The sequence below is a fragment of the Phodopus roborovskii genome, unplaced genomic scaffold (assembly GCF_943737965.1).
Source record: "Phodopus roborovskii unplaced genomic scaffold, PHOROB, whole genome shotgun sequence".
Classification (NCBI taxonomy): domain Eukaryota; kingdom Metazoa; phylum Chordata; class Mammalia; order Rodentia; family Cricetidae; genus Phodopus; species Phodopus roborovskii.
The window spans coordinates 31410408-31422238 of NW_026126571.1; the positions used below are offsets into that span (position 1 = coordinate 31410408).

The 11831-nt window shown below is 44.7% G+C and overlaps 1 protein-coding gene across 1 annotated transcript; it reads right to left on the reverse strand.

Annotated features, from left to right (window-relative positions):
* Nucleotides 1-10071: 10071 nt before the first annotated feature.
* On the reverse strand, nt 10072-11392 carry LOC127235676 (GTPase IMAP family member 7). Its single transcript, XM_051203034.1, has one exon. It carries the CDS (start codon nt 11362-11364, stop codon nt 10435-10437), a length of 930 nt encoding a protein of 309 aa, XP_051058991.1. The 5' UTR covers nt 11365-11392; the 3' UTR covers nt 10072-10434.
* Nucleotides 11393-11831: the final 439 nt, after the last annotated feature.

Genomic DNA, 11831 nt, shown 5'->3' on the forward strand with positions numbered 1-11831 from the left:
TCAGGGGAAGAATAGAGGAGAGCAAGAAAAGAGATACCATAATGGATTTAAAGAGAAATCTGGCACTAGGGAAATGTCCAGAGATCTACAAGGATGACCCTAAACTAACAATCTAAGCAATAGTGGAGAGGCTACCTTAAATGCCCTTCCCCTGTAATGAGATTGATGACTACCTTATATTCCATCCTAGAGCCTTCACCCAATAGCTGATGGAAGCAGAAGCAGACACCCACAGCTAAACACTGAGCTGAACTCCTGGAATCCAGTTACGTGGAGGAAAGAGTGATGAACAAAGGGGTCAAGACCAGGCTGGAGAAGCCCACAGAAACAGCTGACCTGTACAAGGATCCCAGTCTGATAGGACTGACCCAGACCCCTTGAAAGTGGATGTTAGTTAGGAGGCCTGGGCAATCTATGAGGCCTCTAGTAGTGGACTTATCCCTAGTATACAAATGAACATTGGGAGCCCATTCCACATAGAGGGATACTCCCTCAGCCTAGACACATGGGGGAAGGCCTGGGCCCTGCTCCAAATGATATGACAGACTTTAAAGACTCCCCATGGAAGGACTCACCCTCCCTGGGGAGCAGAGAGGGACTGGATGGGGGCTAGGGGAAACAGGGGAGGAGGAGAGGGATCTGGGATTGACATGTAAAACAAGCTTGTTTCAAATTTAAATTTAAAAAGAAAAGAGCAGAAACATTTGCCATACAGTTGTGTTCTTGGCATTTTCCCCATGAAATCAGTCACTGTGACCAAGGGGTGTCTATGTCCAGCAGGGACAGTAGCATCAATCAGGTTGCCTTAGCCAAGGATGGAAAGGAAGATCTAGGACCCCGAGTTCTCACTCTACCCCAGAACTGGTTACTGCTAATCTTCAGTTCCTTTCTGCTCTTTAAGGATTTCTCTTACTATAAATTAGTCTCCAGGCTGAGACAGGAGGATGAAAAATTTAAGAGCATTCTAGGGCACTTAAGAAAACCCTGTCTCGCTGGAGGTGCACAGCTTTAGTCCAACACTTGGGAATCAGAGGCAGGTGGATCTCTGTGAGTCCATAGCTAGCTTGGTCTACAAAGTAAGTTCCAGGACAACCAGAACTGCAGAACTGCTAGAAACAGAAACACTGTCTCAAAAACAACAACAACAAAACAAAACCCAAAAAACAAAACAAAACCACCACCAACAACAACAACAAAAACTCAACCTTTATCTCCAAAAATGACAAAGCACCAAAGGCTAGGGGTGTAACTCATTGAAAATACACAAGGCCCTGAGTTCTATGCCCAGTACCGAAGTAACAAAAAAGAAAAATTTACAAGAGTAGAATAACTAATATCACTAAGGCTGATAGTAGTTACTAGTGATTAATTTTTTTAATCAGTGCATACATACTTCATTCCCACTTCACTAAATAAAGGCTTTTTATCAGAGAAGTGAGCTATTTTTAAATGTCTTTTAATGGTGATTGGAGTAATCACAGATGTTTTTCTTTTAATCTATCAATATTTTAAATTATGTTGTTCTTATATGTATATTAATGTGTGTGTTGTGTGTGTGTGCACATGTGTGTGTATGTGTATGTGTACACATGCATGTGTGTGTGTATTTGTGTGTGTGTGTGTGTGTGTGTGTGTGTTTTGTGAAGACTTGGTTCTAAGACTTGTGGGCTATTGATGTGGGAGATAGAGTGATGATGAAAGGAGCCACTAGGGAGTCACCGTGAGATTTATGGTTGAGGAAGGAAGGAAAAAACAGGATTGGATAAAGACAAGTTAGACTGAGACATGGTCACAACAAATGTTGACTCCACATGGCATTCTACAATTTGCATAGACCTTGAGATTGAAGAAGAGGCGACTGGACTTTTAAATCTATCAGCTGGTTATTGGATGCAAACTTCTGGAGAAAATGCTTAACTTAGAGGCATCTCTCTTTAGCAGAAGCCAACCTCTGGGCAAAGGTGGTAGCCAGATAGTGGGGACTGCCAGCTGCTCAGCTGGAGGGAAAGACTGTTCCTGGGCTGTTCCTATAGGTTGGGCATGCTGATATAATTTCTCTTTTTCTACCCTTTGAGCCTGTCTCAGCATAGCTTTAAAGAGGTCCCCAACAAGCACAGACATGTCCAACTCTAGGGAGATTGAGGCAGGAAGTATCATGTGATTAAGGCCAGCCTAGGCAACTTAGTAAGTCCCTGTCTCAAAATAAAAACTAAAAAGGGGTCTGAGAATATAGTACAGTGGCATAATTCTTACTTAACATGTGTGAGGCCCTAGGTTCAGTCCTCACTAGAGAGGGTGGGAAGTGCCTCAAGAAAGTGTCTTCTTGGCCGACCCTTTGTGCTCTTGCCCTTGTAACCCCAAACTCAGAAGGAACACTGTCCCTGTGTCCTATGCTGTCTAGCCATGTGACCATAGACAAGACAGAAGTGCGAAAGAAGGAACAGACCATGGAATGAGCAGGGCTTACTGCACTACTGAATTCATAATAGCTCATTTTATTCCTGCGGTTTAAAGCAATTCTGGGAAATGATTCAGACCACAGACATATTAAGACATTATTGACAACTGTTTTGTGGTTTCTTGCACAACCCTTGTTTGTGAAGAATTTCTGCTTAACCATGCATTCTGCAATGATGGCAACGTCCCCAGGGCTCATGAGGCTATTGTGTTTTGCAGTGTGGCTGGAGTGATAGGGAGGCTGTGCTGTATTTTAGTTCATATGATTAAATATTGCATTCATGTGGTCTATAGCTACCATTTGAGTAGCAGTAATCATATTTGTTTTCTTCTCCGTTTTATTTTTCTGTTCGGGGATTTAACCCTGGGCCTAGGCAAGTGCTGTAGCATTAAACTATCTCTGGTCCTCTTTTTGCCTCTCATTACATGGTAACGTCTCACTAAGTTGCCCAAGCTAGCCTTGAACTTTCTCTGTAGCTAAAGCAACTTGCCATTTTCCTGCCTCAGCCTTTCCAGATAACTGACATTACACACCTGCATCACCAGGCTTGGTTAAGACATACTTTTTAGCAAGATGATATAGAATACTGCCTGTGGTATGGGAAGAGGTACAGGTAAAGATGTGATAAAAATTGCAAAACAAAAATAACAAATGGATTTAGTATTTTTAAAATCCCAAGCTGTGGTGGAGAGGTGCATTCCTGGCAAGTTTTACAGTGCTTTCTTGTAAGTTTAATTAGACTGCTGTTCTTTGGGGAAGTATCCGAACATACCCTCGAAATGTCCTAACTCTCATAATAAGATCATTTGCTATAAATTGCTTGCATACAGTTCCCCCACCCCGCCCATTATTTCAGATGAAATGCCACAGACTATGGCTGTGTTCTCCAGCAAAGGCGTTTCTGTTGCCTGTGATCAGGGTAGGAGGACACAGAATGAACAGTCATCCCCTTGCGTCTTTCTTTTGACTAAAATTGCTTTGAATCCTGAGATTTTGCACATTGGGACGTAAAGTGTTTTTTTTTTCTATGAACAGATGGGGATAGCTTACTGCTGGCTGTCAAGGTTTCACAGAAGAGATGGGTTGCAAAGCCAAAAAGCCCCCAGAGGCGATTGTGAGAATGCTGTGACATTACAGAGCGGTGGGTATGGCTAGCACAGGAAGCACAAAGGTGTGTCTCTTGTGAGTTTCCCATCTGTGATGCCAAGTATAAGTCACTGTCTCTTCTTGAAGGTCAAGGGTCATGCTGTAAAGACAGTGGCTACTTGGATCAGTGCACGGACCAAGCTTGGGCAGGGTGGCGCCATGTGCTGCTTCAATGAAGCATCCTTACACTCCAGAGACAGTCATCTCCTTCTCACTCAAAACCTCTTTTAAATACATGCCAAGGAGTAGACGAGCACATATTAAGTGACTTTCTTTTTTGTGAATTAGGGGGAGGTGGCTCATCAATTAAGAGCACTTGTTACTCCTGCAGCAAAGCTGGTTCAATTCCCACATGATGGCTCATTAGCATTCATAACTGACTATTCATAACTCCAGTTCCATGAGGCCAGAAAAGGGCATCAGGTCCCCAGAACTGGAGTTATATATGGTTGTGAGCTGCTATGTGGGTGCTAGGAATTGAACCCCGTCCTTCACAAGAGCCCTGGTTCAGGAACGCAGAAATGCCATCTCACTTCCAGACATCTCAACTGTAGTCTTTTCTGACTGTTCTACCCTGGAGGGTTCTTCTGTCTTTTCAGAAAGACTTTCTCACCACAACCTCCTCCCTATGACCACTCATTTCTCCACTAGGCACACCACTGAAGAGACTCTATCATGCTGAACATTATTAAGATTTCTGTGAGCTCCCACTAGCTTGGGTTTCCCTATTATTGGTTTTCCCTATTATTCCCTAGCCCCCTTTGTTCCCAGTCCCCCCTCCCTCTCTTCAACTGAACTCCAGGAGCTCAGCCCAGTGCTTGGCTGTGGTCACTGCATCTGCCTCCATCAGTTACTGGATGTAGGTTCTATGATGACAATTAGGGCGGTCACTAATCTGATTACAGGGAAAGGCCCATTCAGACACCCTGTCCACTATTGCTACGAGTCTTAGCTGAGGTCATCCTTGTGGACTCCTGAGAATTTCCTTAGCACCAGGTTTCTCCCTAACCTCATAATGACTCTTTCTATCAATGAATATGGACTGACAGCTGGGGAGCCTGCACGGAATCGAACTAGACCCTCTGAATGTGGGTGACGGTTATGTGGCTTGATCTGATGGAGGAGGTACCAGGGCCTATCCCAGGTGCACAAACTGGCTTTTTGGATCCCATTCTCTACTGTGGGTTACCTTGCTCAGCCTTGATAAAGGGGAGAGGGGCCCGACCCTGCCTCAACTTGGTATGCCAGACCTTGTTGACTCCCCAAGGAAGGCCTTACCCCTCTGAGGAGTAGATGGGGAGTGGGAGATGGGGGGGGGAAGAGAGGGAACTGGGGTTGGTATGTAAAATGAAAAATAAAATTTTAAATTAAAAATAAATGAAATAAATAATAAATTTGAAATTATCAAAAAGAAGAAGAATTCTGGGGTGCTGTGGGAGTTGCAGGGGTGGTGGCAGTCTGAAAACAACGATACTCTCAGGCTGTCAAAGGAACCAAAGGACTAGATCTACAGATGGATGTCAGGACATGGGGCTGGGTTCGGGCAGATGGGTCCTGACATTTTTCTTATGTAAAATAAAAAGTCACCGCAGGGTTTGTCACATCCCTTCCACTCACTGTGTTTTGCAGAAACTGGACTCTGGTCCTCTCACTGGAACTCTCCTCCACCCACCTCCTTAGTGCGTGTGAACAGGTGACTGTGGTCAAAGTGAGCAGAGGCGCTTTAGTTGAGACCGCTGAGGGTGCTCTCGGGGCTCTCGCCTGCCCTTTCTCCTCCGTCAGAAGCTCCCCAGCAACCACCATTTCCTCCCCAAACAGGCTGTGAAAGCCCCTTCTATTTTGACTTCTTATCTTTCCTGGGTTCAACTATACTGCAAGATGAACTCCATGGTTAGGTGGTTGGCCATTTGTGAAAAATAGTTGCTTCAAGTTCAATGTGTGAAGAAAACCATGAGATGGCTGCTGCAGAGTACTTGCGGATGGCAGAGAACAGTCCTTTGCTGTGTGAGCAGAGGGTCAAAAATCCTCCTGTGATGAAGCATGCACCAGCCACCCAGACAAAACAGAATTGAGCTCAGGTAGAGCCTGGGATAAAGCTCAAAGCAGCTGAATAAAGTAAAAATGAACTAACTGAAGCTTCAAGGACTCAAGTCCCTAAATGCTGGCTGTTTGCTGGCAGTTCTGTTGGTACAGCCCTTGGCCTGTTACTCTTGAATACACAGAGTGCATGAGATGAGCTCTGCACTCCTGACACTAAGAGTGAAGGCTTGGAAACCACCTATTTAAGATGCAGGGATCAAATAGCACAGTCTAAAGTAAAAGCAGTTTCAGAAATGGTAGCTACACATCAAAATAAATTTAACTTAGGAAGTGAAAGGCCTCTGCATAGAAAATTATAAAACAGCAATTAAATAAATTGAAAAAGAGACATTACAGAGATACACACACAGACACAGCTGTACACATATGTGTGCATGCACACACACACTTGGAAAGATTGGCTATGTTCATGAATTGGAGAAAATATAGCTTGAACCTTGGTATTATCCAAATTACTTTACACAGACACACAGTCCTCATCAAAATTCCAACAATATTCTTCAGATAACTAGAAAAACCTCAAAATGCATATGCAAACACAAAAGATCCCCACATGGACAAAGACATCATGCACAAAAAGCCATGTTGTAAGTGCCATGTACCTGGCTTCAAAAAAAATTACAACATAGCCATTGGCACAGAAGAGTATAATGTTGACATAAAAACAAACATATAGACTAGTAGAACACAAGTGACGATCCAGAAATAAATTCACACATTTTCAGCCTAATTCTTGACAGAAGTACCAAAACTATACATTGGGGAAAGGACAGCCTGTTGTTGTTGTTGGTAACCCTCCTCTTTTTTTTTTTTTTTTTTTTTTTTTAACTCTTTGTTCTTTTGGCTCTTTACGTCTTCTGGGGGTCAGCCAAACCCTGTTTGTCCAGACAGAGTATTTCTGTAGTTTGGAGTCCGATCTATAGACCAGGCTGGCCTCAAACTCACAGAGATCCACCTGCCTCTGCCTCCCGAGTGCTGGGATTAAAGGTGTGTACCACCACTGCCTGGAGGAGGCTTATTCTTTATAAATCTCCAGTCTTAGCTTGGCTTGTTTCTAGCCAACTTTACTTAAATTATCCAACCTATCTTTACCTCTGGGCTTTTATCTTTCTCTGTTCCTGTATACCTGTCCTTATTTCTTACCCCATGCCTGGCTATGCAGGTGGGTGGCTGGCCCCTAATGTCCTCCTTCTCTTGCTCCTAGATCTTCTCTTTCCAGGTTTCTCCTCCTACTTATTCTCCCTGCCTCCCAGCCCTGCCTATCCTTTCTCCTACCTTGCTACTGGCCTTTGAGCTCTTTATTAGACCAATCAGGTGTTTTAGACAGCAAAGTAACACAGCTTTTACAGAGTTAAACAAATGCAACATAAAAGAATGCAACATATCTGTGCATCATTAAGCAAATGTTCCACAGCAAAACAAATGTAACATATCTTAAAATAACATTCCACAACAGCCTTTTTAACAAATAGCACCCCAAAAACTGGACATTTGCACATGGAAGATTGGAACAAAGGAGAGGGACACAAGCCCTGACACTTCACTCTTCTTCCTTGAAGCACAGGGACTTCTCCAGTCATCTGTTTCCCTTGCTATGAATTCCCACAGGTAAACCATCATGGCTCATTTAGACTTCTCTGGTGGCCCATGACATCAGTTTTCTATGGGGAACCCATAGAAACTTCCCGTAAGAGTGGAACCAAGGACCTAGGACCAGGGGTGCAGCTGTGGGCCTGATGCTTGCTTGCAGTTTATGCTCTTTGGCAAGGTTATTATTAAACCTTTGAGCCTAGCTTGCTGAGGGGGATTGCAGCAGATCATGTTAGATTTCCTCCTTCCCTGACACCTAAAACTTTCAACTTCTAGGTATACTCAAGTAAGCGAGCAACTCATCTATGACATGGCCCAGCTCACTGGCCCATCCACTGTGACCCCAATCTCCAGGTTGAACATGGTTCAAACTCCACAATGCTGCTTCTCAGGACTAGCAATCCCTCTTGGAGACCAGAGATACTGAGTGCAGAAGGTTCTGTGACACTAGGGTGAGGAGTCTGTCAGGGAGCAGCAGTTTAGAACTCTGACTGTCAAGGTTCCTCACAGCCTTGCTGCATTGGAGACACTGATGAATGATTAGCACTGGCATCAGCACCCCGCCCAGCCCCTTGCACAAAATATTAATATCCCAGGGGCAGATCCCACTGTGAGACACACGTTCAGTTCTTCCTCCTGTCCCTCCAAGCCCCTGTCTTGCCTCAGCATATACTGTACTCTGTTCTTGCACAGCCTCTGGCTTCTACTCAGTTCCCACTATCATGGAGGAAGCCAAGTCTCAAGGGAGAGAGTAAAGAGGAAGAAAGCAGGGGGCATGTTCACCCCGCATCTGCACACGAGGTCAGCACAGCACTCTGCTTTCAAGCCTTCCTGTCTTTTGTGACTTCGCAACTTTCCTGATACACGGTGGCTCACGGTGGCTCACGGTGGCTCCACTCACAGAACTCTGCTCTCACCTCATTATGTAGAATGCAGGGTTGTTTATCTTGATCTCTACACATCTCTGGGAGCTGTGCCTCCATTTCTCAGAAAACCCTCAAATTATGAAAACAAGGTTGTCTGCTGCCGTTTTGCCTGTGTGTGAAGCAGTACCACACCTGCTGTCTCCACCGAGGCATTTCCTGTTTCTCCATCTCCACCTCTTTCATATAACAGCATGGTCACCCCACAGGGCGGTTAGAACAGGACTGACATCTCCCCCCTTACAAGGGATTCCTTGGACAGTCTACCCAGTCAATGCTTGGGATGAGTCGTGGGGGTAAATGGAACATGGGGAAGCCTCATCAGAGGGATTCCATTGAGATGTTTAAGGCTTCTCTACAGAGCCTTCTTCAGATGCCTCGGACTCTCCTGGGCACTGGACCAGAGTGAAATAAGAGATGTTTCCTGCCAAATTTTTCACTCAGAAAAGAGCAGCAGGGCATGCTTCTCCCAGAAGCAGACTTCATAGCTGTGGAATGTTCTTTCACCCTTACTTGAGAAATTGGGTGACATGGTTCTCACAGTGTAAGCTGCTACCCTCTTTCCTTGGTTGAGTGTATATTTTGAAGCCACAAAACCTTGAAATTACTTTTAAATTTAAAATTATATGTATCCTATTTGCTTTAAGAGTATATAATTAATATTATTTACTTGATAATTTTTTGTGCGTACTCTACTGGGTTCTGCTAACTACATGTTCACGGATAGCTTCTGGCTGCAAGAAAGCTCCCACCCCAGTGGGACAGGTGTTTGGAAGTGGACTATTCCTGCCCTAGTGGTAGTTTCTCAGGCTCATGGGCCCTATGGAAGACTCGGGAATTAGCTAGAAGGAGCCAGAGACCACAATGACTACACCAGTGTCAGTTGGCATTGGGAATATTGGGAATTGTACAGGGAGGGTTAAGCTTAGGAGAAAGGAGATCGGATGTCAGGCATGGGCAAGCAGGCCCCACAGCTGGAGTTTGGGAGGAATCCGCTGGTCTGATTCTCCGCCATTCCTGCTGCCTGGGTGCTCAGGAGATGATTGTTTCTTTGGAATGTGTGTGATTCTATTTTTGTTTCTGGTCACCAATTAAACATTACTGATGGGCGTGTCCCCATACCCTAATCAGTCTTCACAAAAGAGAGAAACTGGGCAAATACTGAAAGAAAATTCTGAACAAAACTGAGCCACCCCATCTGGAAGACCAAAAATTTGAACTCACAGAACAGCAGATACCGAACACCTTATACTGAAATGGGATACAGTACTCATTCGAGCATGGACCCTCAGGCAGTTTCTCACAGCTGCAGGAGCCCTGGGAAACAATGAAGAGGTGTGGGGTACAAGGACCATTCTCTATTTACTGGGACTCAGTTTTACATAAAATAGAAACACAAGCAGTTGTTAAACTTCTAACATTTGGAGTTGTGTTTTCTGGATCTGGGTATAGAGTTTTATAGCTTTCGAAACCATATGAGAAACTGCCCTAGATGCTTTCTCCTCTCTCTTTATCCCTATCCCCAGCCCAAAGCTATGTTCTGTGTGTCAGTAAATCATTTCCAGTGGTGGCAGAAGCTTTATGGAGTTAGGATTAACCAACTCTGGATGAGTGATTCCAAAGAGTTACAAAGGAAAACATGGAGATGATTTCTAGAGGAAACTGGTGTGTGACATCATAGTGGTTCAAAATTTGACTCTGAAATCCAGAACAAACACTTCTGCATTGTCCTAACACTATAGATCACCTTTAACCTATAAAGTTACAGTTATAAACTGATAAAGGACTATGTTTTAACTTTTCTGTTAGCGTGACAAATACCACACAGGAGCAACTTAAAGGAGCAGTGTTTATTTGGGCTCATGGTGACAGAGGCATTCTGGTCCATCAGCCATCAGCATAGGGAGGGCAGGGCAGGCTAGCATAGGCAGCTGAGTGTGGGGTGCATGACCTGGGCTTGGAGCCTCACGCTGGGTCTTGACTCTGGTTCAGTGAATTTCTGGTTCTGCTGTCTTTCAAGTTTGTTGGTGGCTGAAGGAAGGGCCAGCAGGGAGAATGGTAGGGAATAAGATGCAAACTACTTATGAAAAAACACAATGTTTTCTTTATTTCTTTTCTTTTTTGTATTTATTTATTTATTTACTTTTGAGACAGGGTTTCTCTGTAGCCTTGGAGCCTGTCCTGGCACTCACTCTATAGACCAGGCTGGCCTCGAACTCACAGAAATCCTCCTGCCTCTGTCTCCCGAGTGCTGGGATTAAAGGCATGTGCAACCACCCGTTTAAAATGCCATATTTTTGAAAGAATTTTCTTGACTGCTTCAAAAATCTGGCTGAATATGTTATCCTCTGCTTCTTGTCTTATCTTTTTGTCATATTTTTCCTTAATTGCTTGGATTATGCCCTCTTTTTCCTGAGTGCCAAGTTTCCCAAGAGCATGCTCTTCCTCTACTACTCTAATTTCATTCTGTCTTTGGTGGGTGTAGAGTTTCCTGAGGATCGCTTCCTCTTCTTTCAGCCGCTGCTCCGCATCCTTGTATATGGCGTCAGAGAAGTAGATGCCCCCGTTTCTCTGCACCGTCGCTTCCACCAACCCCACCAGCTCCTGTACCTGCGCTTCCCTCTCAGCCGTCTCTGCTTTGTTGTTGATGGCCAGGCAGCGGCCATCACACTCTCTGATGATACTTTTAAGGTTTGTATCTGAGTCTGCTATGAAGTCACTTAGGCTCTGGTCCTCCAGCTCATCTTTGCGGGTGAACAAGACAATCATGTACTTCATGGCTGCCTCCCCAAAGATAGCCTTGATCCTAATAACAGTTTCTTGCTCTTCCTCTGTGTAGCGACCCAGTTGCAGTACCAGGATGATGGCATGAGGCCCAGGGCAGGAGTAGAGGACACACCGGCTGACTTCAATGCAGGTGGTTTCCAGCTTTACCCTGGTGTCAAAGAGCCCTGGGGTGTCAACAACCAGGAGCTCTTTCTCTTTCCACTTCCGGGATGCTCTCTGACAGGTCTTGGTGACAGCATGGGATGCAATTCTAGAAGCAAATGTCTTTTGCCCCAGGATAGTGTTTGCTGTGGCACTCTTCCCACTTCCTGTTTTCCCTACCAGAACAATCCTCAGAGAATTGTCACTGGATTCAGCCATGATCTTTTCAGGAAGCTTTGGACTCCAGGTGCCTGAGGACATGTCAAAGGGAAGACAGTGGTTTAGATAAACTGGAAACTACAGTGACCCTTCCGACCTTTCTACCTTTCCATTCTGCAAAGATTCTCACACTAAGGGTAAGGGGCAGTCATAGAAAAACTGTGAGGTGTAGCAGCACAAAGTATTTGGAGGCTGACTGGTTCAGACATGTAGGAGACCCTCCCACTCCAAGGAGAAAACAGAGAAGCTAATGTCTCGATTTTAAGTCACAATGTAACTGTGCACAAATATGCCCTTTCAGTTTTAACCAAGTGTCTGCAGGCAGTGAGATAACCCGGGGAACCATGAAAGAGATTACAAATTACTTCTTAAGCTCCTCATCAAAATGCACGGCTCCCCATAGCTTCTCAGAGCAATCTCATTATATTAAACCCCAGGAGACTGGAGAGTTCCAACACTGTTCTCCC